The sequence below is a fragment of the Columba livia genome, chromosome 1 (assembly GCF_036013475.1).
Source record: "Columba livia isolate bColLiv1 breed racing homer chromosome 1, bColLiv1.pat.W.v2, whole genome shotgun sequence".
Lineage (NCBI taxonomy): Eukaryota > Metazoa > Chordata > Aves > Columbiformes > Columbidae > Columba > Columba livia.
The window spans coordinates 141,761,692-141,783,256 of record NC_088602.1 but is presented as its reverse complement, the minus strand read 5'-3'; the positions used below and the strand labels follow the sequence as shown (position 1 = coordinate 141,783,256).

The 21,565-nt window shown below is 38.4% G+C and overlaps 1 protein-coding gene across 2 annotated transcripts; it reads left to right on the top strand.

Annotated features, from left to right (window-relative positions):
* Positions 1-240: 240 nt before the first annotated feature.
* Positions 241-18,013, top strand: MANSC4 (MANSC domain containing 4). Of its 2 annotated transcripts, none has more exons than XM_005510504.4 (5): positions 241-356; positions 7,806-8,035; positions 11,277-11,678; positions 14,964-15,098; positions 16,061-18,013. In XM_005510504.4, the coding sequence occupies exons 3-5, from the start codon at positions 11,450-11,452 to the stop codon at positions 16,705-16,707; spliced, it is 1,011 nt and encodes a 336-aa protein (XP_005510561.2). In that variant the 5' UTR covers positions 241-356; positions 7,806-8,035; positions 11,277-11,449; the 3' UTR covers positions 16,708-18,013. The 2 variants fall into 2 exon arrangements, with proteins under 2 accessions (XP_005510561.2, XP_021154093.1); XM_021298418.2 differs by having other exon boundaries at positions 11,274-11,678.
* The last annotated feature ends 3,552 nt before the right edge of the window (positions 18,014-21,565 follow it).

Genomic DNA, 21,565 nt, shown 5'->3' with positions numbered 1-21,565 from the left:
TCAGGCGGCGGCCGCTCCTCTCCTCTCCGCGCTGCTCGGCTGCCCGCTGGGTCCATCAGCTCCAAACCACATTGCAGGGCACCCACCCGCCCGGCCCCTGTGCCTGGGAGGGGACGGATTTTCCGGCTCATGTGCGTGTCGGGGGCGCGATCAGAGAGGCGAAGTGCTCGGCTCCGGGCTGCAGCAACAGGCAAAACGTGCGGCCGTTCCCCCGCCGCCTCCTCTGGCGCTGCCTGAATTGGTCCGGGATGGCAGCCCCAGCCGGCAGCTCTAGCCTCCTGCCATAAATGTACCTCTGCACCTCTGCAGAGGGGGAATATTCTCGAACCACGCAGTCAGGAAAAGAAAAAAATAGGGTATGTGGACATGTATTCGCGCGTAGCCAAAGAGGAGGCGGGAGCGATACGGTCAGCCCGATGCTTGGCACAGTGGCATTCACTGACAAAGTCAACAGGAAGAATCATCTTGCACATCTAGTGTAGCAATAGGATTTAGGAACGATACATAATTTTGCTATGACCTTCCCGATTCCTCCTGCGCAAATCCCTCAGTGTCTCTGCTCTTGGTTTAGCATATAAAGATACTATGTAAGTTGATGTGCTACCCTATCTTTTCTATTTAAATTAAGTTCCCGGAGTAGGACACCTATGTTATTCATAAAAAAATTATCTACATACCAGGGCCCTGAATTTGTTTGACATGAACAAAGAAAGAGCAAGTTAATAATCGAGCATCTTGGGCATGAACAAAGTGACTGTTTTGCTGTTTGCCTTGTTACCTTCTTGAAACTGTCCATTGTTTCGGTTCTTGGTTGGTTTGGGCGTTTGGTTTGTTTATTTGTTTTTAAAACAACTCCTGAAAGAGATGAGGAAGTCTGCCATCCTGTGTATTCTTAAATGATGATGCTTAATATAAAGATTTTAAGAATATATTTTTATCTTTATAAAGATATTTCTTTCACTCCATGTATCGTAGACTCCAGAAAATCTTTCTCTCTAGCAGTAATGTGACTCATCTCCAGTCATTGCAGATTGCTTAGTTTTCAGACAACTCCCTATTTCTACTACTCAGAAGGGATCACTTCCTCCAACTATGAAAACTCTTGGGAGTGGTATTAGGCTGTTTCTTTATATATATATTTTTTTTTTTTTTCCTTAAGGAGGCCAAGGTTGTTTCATTTTTAGCAGTTCCTCTGTGAAATGGTACTCAATGATCCTCTCTCACTGTTTTGTTAATCTTCAGCTTCTTAAATATAGCCCATGCAGATGACATGAACATCAATCTCAGAGTTACAGGTGGTATTTTCTGCTGACTTCTATAAAAGCATTTGTTGAGGTGGACTAGATAGCTGTGCATTTTTGTTTTCCACTTCACTTCAAAACATATTCATTACATTGTTTTTCAAGGGCCTATTTCATGTTCTGAAATAATTCTATTTAGGATTCCAACCAGTTCTGCAGCTCAGTCCGTAGCTATCACCTTTTGTTTTTTCCTTCCTACTAAGAAGTTTCCCTGTGTGCTTGTTTTGTTTTCCTCTTTTATTCTCCCTCGATATTTAATTAGTTTTCAAATTCCACTTTCCTGTCTCCTATTCTTGATGAAGCACTGCATCATTTGTTTTTTTGACTTCATTATAAACAGCTGAAGCTTGAGTCTGAGCACTGGCTGTTTGGGTTTTTTTGTGTGTTGTTTTTTTGGGTTTTTTTCTGCCTTGTTCAGCCTTGAAAAGATCATCACACACAAGTGTCTTACCCGTTCAGTAGAAGTCCAACCCTTATTTCCTTCTCGTACTTTAATTCCCACAGGCAGACATTTCAGGCAATTGTAATCATTCATACTCCAGAGGTAAACAGAGAGCTCATGTTTGTCATGACCATTAAGCTCCCCTGTTGGAATACAGTACGATTGCCAACATGCTGGTATGATTGCCATCTTTAGACATCTGGTTTGGAGTCTCGTATGTTTGATGTATTTTAAGTTAGCTCCTAATTGGTGAGTGATCTTTTTCCGTGTAGTTATGACAAGTTCTGTTCCCTCAAAGTGCTGACACTATAGCCTGGATAGATGGAATATTTCTTCTGTTGCCTTATTTTTTATATTCCTTATTTATATTTCTTATATTTCTTCCTGTTGCCTGTGTGTCTGCACCTGCCATTCTGTGAAGGATTTCAAGTCCATCTTCCTCACAGTCCATGAGGTTTTTAATAGGCTGGATCAGTCCTGTAATGTACTAATAAGTATTTTCTTCCCGTGAGCACACTTTGAAGAGCACTGACTTATATCATGTTCATCAGGAGCCACCACAAGCACACAGGGTCAGCAGTATTCTCTCTTGAATGGCCACTTTTGCAAAAAGCCTAAATCTGTTTCCTTAACCAATTGTTTTTACTAGGCTGATTGTCAGCTCTCTGTACTTTATCCAGGCTTAGGACAGGGCAACTCTGTTAAGTCAGAGCATGCTGACAGGGCAGTTCCTTTGGTTTTTTTACTATGCTAATCAGTCAGTCTGTATGGTGTGCTTATATCATCCTCACTGCCAGTGCACTAAGGCAAGGACTACCTTTTTGTTTAGTATTTGTAGAGATAATTTCATCTGTCTCCAAGTCCACAGCTATATTGTTTAATGCTAAGATCAACAACACATATTATACTGGAATCAAAGATCTTGCTGTTTCACCAGCAGCCATCTTGTTTTATCTTAAAAGACTAAGAAATGCATTTTTCAGAGTTAAAAGTGGAACTCTAGTGCTACAGCTGCAAAGTCAAAATCTGTAGTTAAGAGCCATGAAAGACTTGCATGATCTTTGAGACAAATATGGAAGACCATCTGTCACTCTTTAGGAACATGCTGAAGCATAAAACAGCAAGAAAACAAGTTTGTGTCATGGTAGTTGTTAAATAGTCTGTGATAAAAGAACATACCCTGAAGAACAAGACATTTACCCAGAGAGGAAGACAAGGGTAATTATGGTCAGCTTTTCAATATCTAGCTTTTAGAATTTGGCTTCTGGAGCAAAATCTTCAAGCTGTTTTAGATAGTTCAGGTCTCTCTTTACAGTGCGTGAGAGACAAGTTTATCTAAAGGAAAAGGATTCTACAAATGCCTACAAATGGAGTGGGAAGGCACCAGAGCGTGTCAATAAGGGTGCCCTCACTCTAGAGTTGAGATGGCCATTTCTGCTTGGGATTCACAGTCTAGACACCTTTTCCTGTGCTTGGTGCCTGAACTATTTTCTTGTAGTTAATGCCTGAATTATTTCCAAGGCTGAAGAGAGATCACTATTTTCTTTTAGCAAGACTTGGAAATGGAAGAAACTCTTTTATACAGCAGCTACATTGTAATAGACCATTCAACCATGATATGGAAAACCTAAGCTTCTGACCCTTTCTCTGCCTGGGCATACATTTCTACAGCCCTCTGACTCTTACAGCACAGCAAAAGCAAGGAAACACAGTCAGGAAGAGCTATTGCTACACAGCCGGGAAAAGCAAAGCCAGAGATAACTAGAGAGAAGCAGCACTCTTTCTTATGGAACTCAGCTCATGCTTCCTGACTGGCAAGAGATGTGCGCAGGCCTGGTGCAAGCCTGTTCTGTGTGCTGTGTGCATTCTGGTGAGACCCCACCTGGAGCACTGCATCCAGCTCTGGAGCCCTCAGCATAGGAAAGACATGGACCTGTTGGAGAGGGGCCAGAGGAGGCCACAAAAATGATCAGAGGGCTGGAACAGCTCTGCTGTGAGGACAGGCTGGGAGAGTTGGGGTTGTTCAGCCTGGAGAGGAGAAGAATCTTGGGAGAACTTATTGCGAGCCCCTAAAAAGTAGCCTATAAGAAAGATAGGGATGGAGTTTTTAGCAGGCCTGTTATGACAGGACAAGGGTCAATGGTTTTAAACTGAAGGGAGATTCAGGCAAGACATAAGGAAGAAGTTTTTTACAATGAGGGTGGTGAAACACTGGCCCAGGTTGCCCAGAGAGGCGGTAGATGCCCCATCCCTGGAGATATTCCAGGCCAGGCTGAACGAGGCTCTGAGCAACCTGATCTAGTTTAAGATATCCCTGCTCATGGCAGGGGCTTGGACTAGATGAGCTTTGAGGATCCCTTCTGACAAAACTGTTCTATGATTCTAAGACTGATGCCTGCTTACACTTTACATTCACTTCAAGTATTTAAGACGATTTAGATTCACTTAGAAAACCATGGCTACTTGTTTTTCCTCCATGAACCACTCAATGGCTTTGTGGGATGCGTCTCCAGACTAGTAAGGTCACAAGACACAGCAAAAAGGGGTAACAGAAGTACCAGTGACTGGGAATCAGAATGACAAATGCTTTTCTTGGCAGGAAACCTGGTTTACATATACATGAAAGATAGCCTGAATTTCTTTGTGGGTCTAACCCAAGATCACAAATAAATCTGCAGCAGAGGAGAACCAAACACTTAAGCATCAGTACAATGTCTGAAGGAAGACTGCAGTGGTTTTGTCTTTGTTTTAGGCAAACCTTCTCTTGATTTGACCCTGGGTAATACATGAGAACCAGAAAGTAACATCAACCTGATTGGTCTAAGGAAAGGACCACATAAAGGGAAAAAACAAAGTAAAATTTGAATTCCTTTCAGCCTTATTAGTCTAAAATGTGAACTGGAACAGAATCAGGGGATGTTTAAAATATACATGCTATCTAATATAAAATATAAAGTGTCACATTCCTCCCTCTGAGACGCCAGGGAATTGTACGGTACTGCCAGGGAACTGTGTATTGAGTAACAGTGGAATTACTCAAAGAGGAATTAGTCTTTTGGAAATGATTCCCCAACTGCTGACATTGTTCAGTATTTTCCTTGTCACAGGATACAAAGTAAGCATCTGTGGAACATAGGAAATAGCCTGCAGTATTTCAGCATTAAAAATATCAGTGTTCTAAAGGATCTTGGCATTTCTGAGAGGAACTGACTGGAGCATAATTTTATTTCAACTGAAATGTCTATCATTTGTGAAGGATGAGCTGCTAAATAAAGGCAATTTCTTTTTTTTTTTTTTTCAGATTTGCATCCAAACAAAGCATTTCTTACCCTACACCATTAGCGATGCTATTAAAAAAAAAAAAATCTTATTTCTGATAGTACTTGTTTAGACTTTATTACCTATTGTTTCCTGCTTAATTTTTCTGCTTTTGATGCACTATTTAATATTTGTTCCTTACAATAAATGTATGCTGTAACAGTACTGAAAAAATACTTGGAGTGGATTTTTTTTTAAATACTGATTATTTATTATCAAATATTTAACTTACCCCTGCTTTAGTCAAATTTACTGAGTGATTAATACTAAAGTGTGTGTTACTGGGCTCTCTCTGGGCAGTAAAAAGGCTGTTCCAATAGTGTGTATGCTGCTGGGCATTCTCTGTGCATCATGAGAAGAGTTCCATCACCAGACAACATGACATGTGAGCATCTAAATTGTTACAATGGTATTCAATCTGTTCTATTTTTTACACCAATGATCCAGTAAGGAATTTCCTTGAAACTCTCTCAGGTGAAATAAGTGTTCCTGACAAAACCTCAACAGGGGTCAGGCTGCTGGAGTGCTGCTGAACCTCCTGTCAGGGATGTTTGTTCTGCATAAATGCATCATGCATCCCCAGCCAGAATTTTCTTGTGTTGCTCTGTCTAGATGAGAATAAACTGGGTGCTTTTAAGGCAGCATATATTTTTAAATCCTGGTGCAGACAGGCAGAGCTGAATTTTAGTACATAATAACTAGGTAAGATGAATGGTAACCCACACAGAAGACTTTCACTACATACCCAGCTGTATAAAATTCATGACAATATTGAAACTCCATTCCCTTTGCCTAGTTTCAAGGTCTATCGTAAATCAGCATTCATTCATTACTGTTTGCTAAACATTGTGCTTTTTGTCATAAAACTTGGCTCGAGTTTATATGTATGGCAGTAGATTTATATTCATATAAATCTAATCTGGCTGAGACTTCTGTTGTTCTTTGTTTGAACACACAGATTCCAGCTTTCGTGCAGAGGTTTTACCAGAATTAGTTTGAAGCCAAGCTCTGAGAGAATCTCAGAGCCTGGCAGCCCCTCTGAAACAAGCGTTTAAAAAATGGTTTGCACAAAGTCCCAGGAACAGAAACTGTAATATTTCACCTCTTTTTACCATGTTGCTGGCATGGGGCTGAAACCAGAATCTTGGACCCAACCATCCCAAACCTTGGAGAAAGTCTGGTTCATTAAGAACTTGATATATTGCTCCAAACCAAAATCTGACCACTAATAGCTGTTTTTGACAAAACAGTTCTCTCAAAAAATGCTGTTTTGTTGGACTTAAGGCATTTTGCAAGAACGTTTTGATTTCAAGGAAATTTTAAAGGAGAAAGTCAGGGCAGTATTTCAGTAATGTAAAAAAAATTTGCTTTGATTTTTTTTTTTTCAAAGTACTTGCATTTCATTATTTCATGATTCATTACATCATTATTTTATAAATATTATACTATAATGGAGTTACAGTGACATATCCTGGAATTATCAAAATACTTAGCTTACGTAAAATTTTGACCTTAACACTGCTGTAATAAAGGGAAAACACATGTACATATCTAAGAATAAATGAGATAGAAGATTTCAACACAGGCCTGCAATTCAGTTTGTTCACATGGAGTGCAACACAGGCACAGAGCTCCACTGATTTCAGCAGGGATTATTAGGGCTGATGTTGCATGGGATTGTGCTGCATGTCTGATGAAATAAGTTTACTGATGTTCACAGGAGGACATAGGCAAGTTCATACCTTACATAGGAAACTGCAGGCTGCTTCTTCTCAGCTGGTGGCTGTCATCTTTCAACTTCTCTGTCAGGGACAATTAAAACACAGATGAATTAAGTGAACATGTTTCACTTCAACTGTAGCAGTGAACTGCTTTACATGGTTAGCACTGGTCTCTCCCCATACCTGAGAGAAGCCAGGTCTGTGCTAGCAGTGATCATTTGCTGTGTACTTCTGCATCACCATGGCAGCACCAAAGAGCGTGGCTTTGCCACATCTGGGCCTCAGGGAGCATCTCTCCCTTCTCTCCTCTAATCTCCTTGGGAAAGGGAAGACACAGACAGGAGGTCAAACTGTCTCCTTTTATCTACATTTACATGAGCAATATGTCCATCTCTGATCATACTGGTTCAACCACCACTGACAAAGTGGAAGAAACTATCCAAAATAGGCACTATCCTTGGTTGGGACATAGTGACCAACACCGCTGGCTCCCATAGCTGCTCAAACAGCATAAATGCTGAAACTTCAACTTGACCCAGGCCAGCCGCTGTGCTCCTCCATTAGGGCTGCACTGGGGTCTTGGAGACATTCAACAGAGATCAACTTGGAGACATTCAGCACAGGTCAATGACAATGTGGACAACAGATGACCCATGAACCGAACCAATGTGCAGTATAGTTTTAGACAGGCTCATCTGCAGAACCCAAGCCTTGGCATTTTTAGTCCTTCCCTGTACTTTATAGATCCTCTTTCTGTTTTTTACAAATTCAGAGTACTATAACCATATATTCCATATAAGCTAAACATAGTTCAAAATATCAACATATACCTGTCATTTTATATGGGAAATGTACCTGCTTTTATTTTTGGCAAAAAAAGAGTTAATGCCCGGTGATGAATCCTTTGTGCTAGGAAGCTCTTGGATTGTGCCATTATCACTGCCAGCCCAGGTGGAAAATTTCAGGTACTGTTTCTGTTTCTAAGAAAAATCATTAAAAAGATCATTCTCTTCCTTGTGGCAGGTATATTTACATCTCTTTTACTGAAAGATCTGCAAAGACATCCATGTTCTCACAGAAAACAAGCAACTGCCTTTTTCTTTTCCTGGAAGAAATTTGAGAAACTTGATGAAAAGTATTACTAAATAACACGGACTGCTGGTCTGATACCGACCACAGACTCCCTACTAACAGTAAAAGTCTCTTGATCCCTCCTTGCAGAGCACATGGAACAGCTGGTCACTGGTTTGCAGGTAAGACTCGGGTACTTCCTTCTTACAAAGTGTTTGTGATTTAAAACTTCAGCATGAAATTATATATATGCACTTCCCATAGGAAAGTCAAAGTGAAATTGTGGGGAAGCTGGCAGAAGACTCTGAAATTTAACAGAACTTTTCAGTTTTTAAAGGAAATTACCTAAAGCAGCCTTTTATTTACTTATTGATTCCAATCTCTTTACATTTCATTAAATAAAATGTTTTCCTGAAGCTATTTCTGCTCTTATAATTTATTCAGAAACAGAGAAGGGAAAAAGAATGACAAGTAACGAAAGGGAAAAAAGGCTGCTTGGTTGAAGCAAAACAGAATAAAAACATGAAGGTACTAAGACTAGCAATTGTCTGTTGGTAAACAGTGGCAAACAAACAAACAAAAATATATTTAAAAATACATTGAAAACACAGGGATCTGTACACAACAAGACTGGTTACCCAAGCCTATTTGTGCGAATGCATAATTAAATGTTATATACAGTGAGTACTCTCACTCTGTTTGGGGACTGCCTCAATGGAAGGAACAGGTATTTGAGAATTTCTTACTTTATTCAAAACATGATGCCAGAAAAAAGACTTACTGGATGGTCTGAAAGATGCTTAGATGCTCAGGCATGTTCACATCCAGTCTCACACTTTATCTTAATGTCTGGACAGAGCCAAACAGAAATCAAAGAAAAAGTATGGCATTTCAGGTCCAGCTAAATGAAAGGCTAGTACTTTTTTAATTTGTAGGGGTTTTGTATGTTTGTTTTCTGAAAAGGAAGAACTAGACATATTTGTTATCTACACATACATTTTGCAGGGCGTCCAACACACAAAACCAGAGGAAGTGAGACAGTGTAGTCTTTATGCAATTACAAATACATACACCATTAAAACTACCTATTACATCTAGCTACCTATTACATCTAAGTTTTTGCTTACGTAAAAATTTATTTAAAAGGACTAAAGACATATTCAGCTTTACCCAATATGCTTTTCAGAAGAAGCTTTACTTCTTCTGTATCAGTTTACTATTCTTGTTGCATGATTCCCCAAGTTATTCAGAATCTTCTAGATTTCTCGTCTTGAAATTTTGGGAAGAGCAGGAGTGAGGAAAGCAATCAGGAAACAACAGTTTTACATGCAAGTCTTACAGAACAAAATAGGTCCAAAATTCATACAAAATGCTGGAGGGTAATGCCAAAATACAGGCATATCTCTCAAAATTCTGATTGTGTCCCATATCAAATGATTCCTCAGAATACTCTGAAAGCTGAAACAAAAGTTTTAGAAAAATACACTATCAATTGTGCTGGTGCCAGTGGTATATTTATGCATACCTGTGCAGTCCACTGAATGCAAACTAACAGGTGTATTGAAACATATTTAAGGTTTTAAGTCGTGATTTTCAGACAGAGATGAAAATAAAAATAAAATGCATCAAATTACCAAACAGGTACCAAGAATCATAGAACCATTTCAGTTGGAAGAGACCCTCAGGATCATTGAGTCCAACCAGAACCTAACCTAACTCTAGCACTAAGCCATGTCCCTAAGAACCTTGTCTAGATGACTTTTAAACACCTCCAGGGATGGTGACTCCACCACTCCCCTGGGCAGCCTGTTCCAGTGCCTGACAGCCCTTTCTGTGAAGAATTTTTTCCTAATATCCAATCTAAACCTCCACTGGTGTAACTTGAGGCCATTTCCTCTCCTCCTATCACTTGCTACTTGGGAGAAGAAACCAACACCCTCCATGCTTCAACCTCCTTTCAGGCAGTTGCAGACAGCGATAAGGTCTCCCCTCAGCCTCCTTTTCTCCAGGCTGAACAGCCCCAGTTCCCTCAGCTGCCCCTCATAAGATTTGTACTCCAGGGCCCTCAACAGCTTCTTGTCCCTTCTCTGAACTCTTTCCAGCACCTCAATGTCTTTCTTGTAGTGAGGGTCCCAAAACTGAACACAAGATTCGAGGTGGGGCCTCATCAGCATCAAAGACAGGGAGTACCTCAATGTCTTTCTTGTGATGAGGGGCTTCCTGACTATAGCCAGTAGTTCCACTGAATAAATAAATACCCTGGTCTTGCTATTGGATCAACAGGACTTAACCTGCTCTGTACTCCATTACCTGTTAAGGAGCTCTGTAAGAAACAAAATTGTATACATGTTAGTTCATTTCCAAACTGGGGGCCTCGTCTTGCAAAACAAACACCAGCTACAATGACTAAAGAATTAAAAAGAGTTTGAGGCTTTCCTTCCCCCATGTCACTGATCTGTACTTCCTGTAGGACTGAGGGAAAAAAAAAGCCACCTAAAATATTTATATATATTCAACAGAATTTTTATTGCAGATGCCCATATTTCTACCTAATTCTCTCAACCTAACTGTATAGTCCATTGAGTTTAAATGAACCCATGTATTGCAATATTTTAAAGCCTTCCTGTATGAAAGACATACAGAAGTGGGAATCAGGGATCAGACTGGGTCCTTTTCAGAAACAAAACACTTGGGAGTTTCAGGTTGCAGACCAGGTGCCTGAAGAATTGCCTCCCTATATGCCAACTATGTTTTCTTCCTTGCACTCTCACAGGCCTCTTACAAGCTTAAACATAAGCAGAAGATCCCATACAGACTCGTCAATATTCTTAAAATTACAGAAGATTAGGGGCAGGATGTTGATTACCTACCTAGTCTGGAGATGAATGTCAGTCACAGCCTTTTCCAATCATACCCATCTATTCCTAGATCTTTGCAAATAAAATCATGTTACTCTTGCAACCAAAACACAGTAGGGAAGAGGAAAAAATTTCCACCTCTGGCTGGCAGACAGAATTACAAAGTTCAGTTTGTTAGCAAAGAAGGAAACTATATTTGCAACCACCAGATAGTTCAAAAGGTGTTATGCAACTAAACTGAGCTGTTTCTTCTGTGTTAATAGCATGCCCGAACAAAGTGGCAGACCTGCCTGCTCTCAAGTGACTGTACCGCATACTTTCAGAGCTGAGGTGAAACAAAACGCTGAGCTCACCATTATTCATCACATATTCAGGCAGTCTGCCTAGTTTGGGCTTAGAAGGACAAGAAACACAAACTTGAGACCACACAAAAAAGTCTCTGAACAACTAAAAGCAACCTGTGCCTGTTGTCTCTCAAAAACTCTCTCTAAATAACTAAGTTTGAGAATGGTAATAACTATTATAATGTTATGTAGCTCATAAAATGGCTGCTTCCTTCCAGCAGCTGCCCAAACAGCATAATGGAAATTGTTTGGAAAAAACATCCCCTGGCTCACGTCCCTGGCAGAATTGGCAGTATCCTCAACACCCAAGAGCTTGTCTCTTAAAACATGGTCCAAACTTTAGAGCATCTGTCGAGGAGAAAGTGCGCTGATTAAAGCCCGTCACGTTGAAGAGATGATTCTGCTGGTGGCCATAGCAGAAGTGCTGTTGGTCTTGGGTATGGCTGTGGAGTCAGACTCTCTCTGCTCACCCATGACCTTTTACAAGAACTGCTGGATCCGTCGCTTCCCAGGTCTTCTGATTGACCTGCAGGAATCGCAGAAGAGGGGAGCCCAAGTGTTGAAGATTTATGCAGAAGTCTCACCCCAACAGTGCAGCAGAACCTGCTGCCTTCTGAGGAATGGTGAGTGTTTGTTATCAAGATTGTTGCACACACTAAAATTTGCATCATGGTGTATGAGGAAAAACATAAATTGTATACAAACATTCCTTTATTTGAAGAAGAAATGACAAAAAAAACAAAAAAGAAAAGAAAAAAGGGGATATATGTGTTTTTTTGAGGCAGGAAAGCAGAGGCGTATTGTTAACTGTTCCTTTATCTTCAGTCCTGTAGAAAGGAACTTGATAATCTGAATTTTTTAGAACACCACAGTAGAAACAGATGAAAATCTTAGGGTCTGCTTTGAAATTTTAGATCTCCATTACAAAGCTTGTGGGCAATGCTAACATTAAAACAATAACTCTTCAGTATCCACCACCATCTACTCCTGTAGAGAAAAACCAATGACGCTGATTTGAACAGGACTCTTCTTCACAGAGTATGGTACTAAACTTGCATAGTAGTCACGTATCAGGCAGAAAAACAAACATAAAGGATACTATTAGCCCAAAACATCCATTCTTGAACAAAATCCAGAATATTGTATACATGGGTCTGAAGGCAAGGGTACAAACAGCTACATGTGATGCAAGTGAAGAACAGTTTTCTGTTGGAAGAAAAATCATCAATGTGAACAAATATCTGAAAATTGTGATTTGTCAAACAATGGCTTCAATAATACCACATTGTTAGTGTTTGCAAAGTGTTTAAGAATCCTCGAATAAAAGATATCACAGAAAAGCAAATACTACACAGATATTTCACAGAAATATTTGAAGGGCTTTGTCTTTTAAACTCACGTTAAAATGATACAAAGTGTTTATTGATGTCTAGAACTATTTCTATATTCAGAATTATTTTCTTAAAAATAGTCACTGGATTTTAAATTTCTTTAGCCATAGAAGCAAATGTATATTTTATATATGACATGTACAAATGCCTGTAACCTCAGGAAATACATCAAACTAGTCATGTGCTGGCTAAATATTCTCTAACACTACAAAATGTTTTTAGTCTTTTTTTAAAAAAAATGTAAACCAATTGGTATATAGTAAAGCTAGAGCTTTGTATAATCCCTGTAAGATTGTAATTCCGTCTCCCTCAAGTTTTCTTCTATTGATTTGTTAATCATAAGTGTCTTTGTGTTTTCATAACTATCTACTCTCAGCTCAATTTCCTATGACAAATAACTGGAAACTAATAAAGCCTAACTAGAGGTAGGTATAAGACAAGAAATTACATCAGTGGAAGAAAAATTGGTGATTATCATCATTCATTTAGCTTTAGCTTGCTGTCATTAGAGTTTAGGATCCCAATTTGACTTATAAGTATTACTGGTTTTGTGTTAGTTAGGCAGACAACCTCGATATTTATATGTAAGTAGCTAAAAACTACAGGACAACATAAACTCTGTAACAGCACTTTGGCCATGATTTTTTCTTCAATTGAGCCACTGAATTTGTACTGTTTGGGCAGACAGAGTGCATTTTTATTACAAATTTGTATTTAATTAATTGTATAAGTTTTTTGAAAATAGTGCTTCTTTTTTAGGGCAGGTAAGTTCATTATGACAGAAAACAAACCAACCAAACAAAATACCCCCAAACCACAAAAAAACCCCACAAACAAACAAAACCAAAACCAAAAAACCCCACCAAAAAACAAACAACAAACCAAACATACAAACAAAAAAAACCCAAAACATCAAAAAAACCCAAATATTTTCAAGGTGTGTGTTCACTGTGTTGGTCTATGATACAGTATTGAGGCTTCTAGTTGAAAAAAATACAAATAATAGAGAAAATATAGTATGCACAGGCTTAGTGTATTTTCTTCCTTTTCTCATTTGTATATAGGTTAATTTTGCACGATTTTTTCCTGTTTTTCACTGCAGAAGTATTACAAATTATTTTCATTACTTACAAATGTGAGAAAATCTTTGGAATAAATACCTAAGTAAATGGAATACATTTGTAAAGCTAAGTATTTTCCTAACAATTGATGTAAAATAAAGCTTTTTCACAAGAGTGTTACGAAAATATACTGTAACTAAAACGTTTTTCCAATATTTAAAAAAAAACAGTCACAGAATTATTTTAGAATTCTTTGCCTGAGGCAACTGTTCAGGCCTATTAATTCACATATTCTAGAGAGTTACATTAACAAATATAAATCTTAAAAGCTCACTTCATACACAAATCGTCCAATATAGAGACAGAAGGTATACTACAATTTTCTGAAGTGCAAACTTAAGAGTCAGAATCAGTATTGGAAAAGTTCTCCTTAGCTCTTTTAATCATTTACAGTATTTGCTGCTATTGAAAGTGTCCTCTGCCCTGTCAATACTTTTTAAAATTGTAGGTAGCTGTATTAGTTCAGGTATGGAGGTTATAATCAAGGCAGGTAAAATAAAATCAATAAGACCTCCAAAACTTCATATGACTAAACCAAAACCTAACATTGATCCTGGTCCAAGTGTACTGATATAAAATAAAATTAACTTCTGACTTCACATTTTGATATCCTATAAGACTCTGAAAGAAGTGTCTTTCCTGCTTTATATACAAATATAGTGTGACTCTAATGACAAGTAATGCAGCATATATTTTCAGTCTAAATCTTACACCACTCAGATTCAGGCATCTATATACTTTCTGGGTTTCAGTGACAGTTGTTCAGGCATTTTATTCATTATTACTTTCACCCTAATTTCTGGTATGAGAAGATAGAATTGAACCTCCAAACGTAAATAAAGAATTGTCTAAACTACTCTATTCACAGAAATAGCCCAAAGGCAAACAAGGAAAATGTTTGGGAACTGGCAGTGGCGCAGGATGTTGCTTACTTCTTTTTGTTTAGGATGTTTGTTTAATAATCTGGTGAAATGAATGGTTGCAGTCCAGTTTCAAGTAGACAGGTACATTACACAAGAAAAGAAGCATTTCAAAGTTGTCTTCCTCCATAACTTTACTTTTAGAAATGGTCCCCTCACTGCAGCCGAGATGTGAAGGCAGGCAACTGGTATGAGGACTACAAGCTAAAGCATATGATTTTATTGTATCAGAGGCACACTGAGAATTCAGGTGGTTATTCTATTTCTTCTTCTTAAAATAAGAATATAGTTATAAGTAGTTCTGCTTTACTGATTAGGTGTTTAGTGAGTTTGCACAATACTGAGAGAACCATAGATTTAAAGTACTATGGAGCTGCCCAGTATTAGCGATCTTCTGATGTTAAATAATGTAATAACATGCAAAATGCAATGTTCATTATGCCGATAAGCTCAACTTTACTCTTTTTGTATTACAGTTTCCTGCAATCTGGCAGTGTTTTACCATGGAACTATTCATGAGAACATGAATTGCCTGCACGTGTCTTGCCCAGCATTGGAAAGTTGCATACTAAAGGCTAGAATCAATGTCATTTTGTACAACATCACAACAGGTAACTAAGCATTTCATTTCCAAAGGCTGAAAACACAGCAACTATAGCAAATGTTAAAATTACATTAGGTCAGTTGCTGTGCTAAAAGATCTTCTGAAGTAACATACAGTGCTAAAAAAGCGTAAGACTTTTTTCCTTTTCATTAACGTACCTACTTCTATGAGTATTTTCCCCTTTTCCTCCATTTTGTATTTGAATAAGGCCCTTGAAGATACACCCTGTTTCCAGGCTTCATGTTCTGAGTACCTAATCAATACTATGCTTGGGGAAAATACAATACCAGATCTGAGAGACTGAGAGGCGATGCTGCCCACTGCTCCTGGTCCCCAGATCCAAACAGTAGCAAGGCTGGAAGCGTATTCCCATTAGGCACGTGCACAAAGAGCACACATACACACCACAAGTAGATATATATATACATCTATATATACACAATCAGCCACACAGGTAACACAGACGAACACATAAAGCAGACACACAAACACGGGCAGACACCAAGAGCCTCATCCTGCTTTCTCTGCCTGCATAGGATGGAGATCTGATAATTAAAATATATACATTCATACAGGTACAATGTGAATGCCCCCAGCAGCTGGGCTGAGGTGCTGAGTCTCCCTCTTTGCTGTCACTTGGATGTATAAGCCCCCGAGAGTGCAGCCCCCCTCCAGTCGCTGGTGTACACTGTCAGACACACAGCTTGCTGAGACTCCCCTAGATCCCTCCCAATTCTAACCTTTGATTCTCTCCCTAAGCATCCCATACAATGCTTGTGCAATCCCAAAATGCACTTCCCTTGCACCCCGTAATGTGTCCCATAACCTGAGGCAGTGACACGCCTATTCTAGAAGGTGTTCATGAATATTATTTGGGCTCCTTGACCTGCCATTGTTCCCATGTGCTCTTTTTGTGGGTGTGAAGATGAGCTTTTATCACATAAACTAACACTGTTTATCATTTAATAGGGGTTGATCCAGATCTTATTATCTTTGAAAAACTGACATCTAAAGATCCAAATATTCACTCTTCACCAAGTAAAAATGAAAAGCAAAACAGCACAAAGACCACCGAGTGGGAAAGATGCCAGCATCATAATGCCACATCAAGTTCTCTTCTGCTCCAAACTCCGTCTTCTACGACTAGCCAGAGCCCAACAGCAACCACTTACACCTCCAGCACAAGTCTGATGGTCCAAAAAACTGAAGTTACTAGTTATTCTAGGCCAGAAACCTTTCCACTGGATGATCATTTTGCTAAGTGGACAAGCACAACTTCAGTAAGCACCAAGTCAATCACCAGCTCAGACAAAAAGACTTTACACTCAACTTTGACATCCAAGTCTGCCAAGGTATTATCCCACATGCCCACTCCTCCCCGTCTGAACAGCAGTAAGCAACACTTGAATGAAACCAAAGGCTACAGCGGTAGGAATTATACTTCGGACAATGAGGCACCTGCTTGGGAAGCTGCAGCTTTAAGTGTCTGGTTGATTCCTGTTGTTCTTTGCTCATCTATCATCTTCCTTTGCTGTTGTACTGTTGCTTTCACAGCAGGGCGTTGCAGAAACAAGAGAGGTCAGTATAAACCCGTAAGGAGAAGAACAATGTTATGACAATTCATAAAATATACTACTGTCAAAGGTAATTTGTAAAATAATGTCGACATCCTTGTTTCAGAACAAACAGCTTTTTAAAAATGAAGCATGTATACTAGCTTATTTCTTTTACAGAACCAAAGATAATTTTTTTAACTGATGGCTTCGGAATCTCCCACTTGTAACTTAATTCTCTACAGATGAAACACAACTGCCTTGTCCCTTTACATAAGAAATACACACTTACAGCTCTCCGTGCGTTCTCAGAGGTGTTAGAGCACATTTTGGTTCATAATCTAACCCTGACAAAAGGCTAACATACAGTATACACTTTCCCTAACTTAAGTGAGCAGCTTCGCTGCAGCTGTATGTATCCTTTCCCCTGACTTTAACCTGAGAAAAGTATAAGTGTAATCAGTAAAACCGAATGGTTTTATAGTATCATAAAATCATTTAACTCTAATAATCCTTTAATTGCTTAGGATCTCATTGTTTCTGTAAAAACTGACCATTTTTCTCTAACTAAATTCTAGATTCACCTTTTTTCCCTATTTATCCCTAATATTGAGATAAAACAATTTTACCAGCACTCTTTACTTCTTCAAACAAAAGCACCTAAAAGAACCCAAGTCCCCCAAACTACTGAACTCCATTAACTCCTACCACAAAATCTGATCACTCAATCTTTATGCTTTACTCTTACCCCACTTCTCACGTCACTCTTCTGATAACAAACACTTCAACTGTTTTTCAAGCCCTCGTAGAAGCACCTTCACACTTCAAGTGCTTTTGTAAAGTTACTTGCTTTGCAATGCATTGACAAATCCATTCTCTTACTGGCTAAGGAAAACACAAATGTGGCTAACATTTGTTCATGCCTTGCAATCACAGCATCAATCTGTGCTGTCCACCTTGACTTGCTTGTTCTTGCCTACTTGTATTTATCCTTTACATCATTCACTTTTTAAAATGGGAATATTAATTTAATGTATGTTGCACAGGAATAGACAATATGTTTTGAAAGCTATAGAATTTAGCTTTATAATAAAAAATCCCTTTTTTGTACTCTGCTCATAAAAGTGCTCCTCCTGAATATAAATCAAGTGACTAGATCAACAAGGTAGGAAGGTATTTCCTTGCCTTACCTTACTCAGGAAGTTTGCTTTTCAACAGTAATCAGAATTGTTCTTCCCTTTTTAAACTTGTTGATGGCTCAGAGTTTCTCACTTTCTTCACTTGCTGTAAGAATTTTCTATTGCCCAGACAAGTGTAAATGTTATAAAAGGAAAGAATAAAACTGATTGTCATTCTATGTGGCAGAAAATAAGTTTAAAACTAGTAAGATTCATGCAACATTCAAAGACTACAGTGATGAGGTTGTAAGGCCACATGAATACATAATTACAGTTGAGAAGGTTGGTTTCAGAACATTTTTGCCCACATTGATCAGCACTGCAGCTTAGAAAACTGAAGCTTTAAAAAACCCCTTGTTTATGGTATTTGATTGACCTTCTGCACTGATTTATATGTAATAGAAGAGAAACTGACACAGGATAAGAATTTTTATAGGAGTAAGGTTATTTAATCCGTTGAACTAACACAAAAGAAATTCCTTCTATTTTAGCTAGAAAAAATAGAATTAGGTATGATTTGTTTTTAAGGGCAGTTCTACACTTACCCGTAAAATGATACGAACTCTAGAGGTGTACCCACTGCATGATGTACTCTAAATTTGAACAAGCTGACTTTTATCAGCAAATGGCACTTTTCTAATTATGTGGCTGAATCGAGCACATAGTTTAACTATTACTAAAAATGTCAACTAAGAATTATGAGACTCCAAAGGCTCTTCTGAGTCAGAGGAGGTTGACATGTATTGTTTTTCCAGGCTTTTAACACCAGAAGGAAAGGAACTGGGAGAAAGGAACCAAGATGCTCTATATTGTATCAAAAGCTGAATGTGAGAGTGTGGTGATATTGTAAAGAAAAAACATATTTCTCATGTACTCATCATCTGAAAGTCATCTTCAAGGATCTTCCCCAAATGGGAAGGTCTCAGGTCTGACTTCATTAGGAAAGAAAGGCGTGCATATGTCAGAAGAGGAACTCAGTTTCTCAGCCTGTTGATTACTGTGATGTGCTTTATACCCTTTCTCTGCAACTTACGTGTACAGTGATGTGCAGAGACCATCAGTACAATCTTTTTTCAGACTAGAAGCTACAGACCATGTGGTTTGAGTTTTTCTTTGTACAGTGTTCTACCAACCGAATTCTGAAGGAAACGTTCATGGCTCAGTGAAGCACCTTTTCTATGTTAAAAACACAGGCATAACTGATTTTCAGTTACAAAGTCTTAATCAGAAAATGAAAAGTTTGTGAAGTGCATGTTTTGATGTCTACTACAAATAACACTGGGATGCTTCACACATCATGACAGCCTGATCAAATATTAACTAGACAAACTGATTAACCACATGCTCCAAGTCAAGCTGTGGTACTTTCCACCTCACTCAGTACTGATGACAAGCACAGTTTGTCATAGGATTCCCCCGCAAAACACTTCAGCCAGCATTGCCACATCAATTTGCAATGAAAGTGCCTTTTTAAAACTAGTTTTTTCCTCCCCATAATTTTTAAAATCATGTAACCAAGGGAAGCACACTTTAAAACCAACTTACACCTGAAACATAGATATATCAAAAGCAGATCTAAAACCCAGCTAGTTACCTTTCTGCTTGCCTATTTGCTACTGCATGAATACACATCCAATGTAACACAGAAATACATAAGCATCTTCTGAAGTTGTCTCTTTGTTTGAAATGGTCAAAACAATCAAAACGATGAAGCGTATGTTCGCTGCCAAGGATGGGCTCAGCAAAAAACGCGCTTTGAAGAACACTGCATTTTTGTTATGAGTTAGAAAGTCTAAACCTAGAGTTAGAAAAACACTTTGTAAGACAACTAGGTCTGCACTGTGATGCCTTTCTTCAGACTGAATGGAGCCATTACAATTCTGCTTTTGTTCACATTATAGTCTCAATAGCTCCCAGACAAAGAGAAGATGTTACCTGAGAAATTAAGGTGTTTCAAACTGCACAAACTTTATTTTCAAGACCTTGCAGCACTGAATTCCAAATACAATTCATCATTAAAATCAGGGAACATACTAAGGTTATTATTGCTACATAATTGCATGTAGTTTTTAGGATAGAAAATCCGCATGCAGGCAGCTTAGTCCAATTCAGGTAGAAAAACTATGTTTTATTTACCTAAAAATTTCCCCATAGTTTCAGCTGGATAATGTGTTTCATTTTCCTTAGCCTAGAGTTTTGCCACCCATTGTTGAATACTAATTATCTTCAGTTACAGAAGCATCTGCATTTTGTATTATATTTAGTTGTTTCATACTTCCTTTTTTTGTTTTAATTTCAATATAAATATTTTATTTTTTCAATTTTCCAGTTTATAAAGAGAGTGCACAACATCTCTCTTTTTCCCTGCTTCATGTATGATTTATGGAACTGTTTAACAATTTGAGGCGGTAATACTGTAACACAGTACCTGTTACCAATTAATTTATTGTACTGAGAAGAATGCATTTCTGATTCAACTCTATTTAATCATGCATACAAAATAAGGGAAGATGCTTAAATCCCTCATATATATTTATAAAGTATTGCTGAACTTGAAGCCACATATGCAAGATGTCTAAGGCAACACAGTTCTTGCAGTATTGGTGTCTTGCAGTATCCATATGTTAACAGGTAACATTCAAGACAGAAAACATCAGAAGTGAACATGGGACATCCCATCTCTCTTCCTCCTGTACAGTTAAGATATTGCTGGTTTCAGATAAATATTACACAATTTACTTGAACACTGAGGCAGGTTCTAACATATTGCAATACCTTTATTATACAAGACTCACCCTATTTTCATTCCCCAGATCCTCAATATCTGTTCTTATCCTGACTCTTCCTGTTCAGGCTGGGTTGCTACCTAAATGGCCCACAAAGCATCTGCTGATGGTCTGGAGTACTGCAAAGTCAACAGTGCTAGGTTTCTTCCAGCCTGTGTCACTCTTGCTTCACTTTAAATGACCCTCTATAGCAGCTTGAATAAAAAAAAAAAGGAGAAAAGCTAATTATAAAGGATGGATACTACTAACAGAATACTTTTTTTTCTAAAGGCAATACACTATTGAAAAAGTGAGAACTTGCTATTCTTACATCAAGGATGTTGTATACCTGCAAATGAAAAGACTAACAAAGAAATCCTTTCGCTGGACATGATACACTCAAACATGCCCAAACCACAAAGGCATTAGTTTTAATGGAAATGTGTCATAGGTGATACACTATTTGCTTTAAAACAGCTGCTTTTTTCCACCTCCTTTTCCTCTCAGAAAAGTAACTTCTATCTGAGCACTGATCAGCTGTGTGATCTGCAGCAAGTCAGTCATTCCTTGTGTCCATGGCTATCTTCACCTCTAGATTAGTGACTGCATAGTGCACTTAATAGCACCTTGAGGCTCCTTTGATCCTTATTCTCATTACTACATTCTGTAGAATCATATAATGGAACTAGGACCTCAATATTCACCAGAAAATGAGACCCATGCACAAATGCTTCCAGGTCTGAATGGAATGATGAGAATATAGAAGATCGTGTTCTGGGGAGTCTTCTTGCTATATTGGCATACAAAAAACCCAGGCAGTAAAAGGGTTATTTAAAGCACAGTAGCTGAGACGTTTTATTACAGACTAGGAGATTCACAAGAAAACAAATACATACATTTTAAGTAAGAGGCAAAATAAGAAATAGGTCAAAAGATGGTTTGTCCAGACAGCACATCCTTTTTCAGGCAATTATCCCT

Excerpts from the sequence above, each read along its gene's own strand:
- MANSC4 (XM_005510504.4), top strand. The coding sequence starts at position 11,450 with ATGATTCTGCTGGTGGCCATAGCAGAAGTGCTGTTGGTCTTGGGTATG. Across the intron at positions 11,679-14,963 it reads CTGCTGCCTTCTGAGGAATG|TTTCCTGCAATCTGGCAGTG; the intron begins GTGAGTGTTTGT and ends TTTGTATTACAG. Across the intron at positions 15,099-16,060 it reads TTTGTACAACATCACAACAG|GGGTTGATCCAGATCTTATT; the intron begins GTAACTAAGCAT and ends ATCATTTAATAG.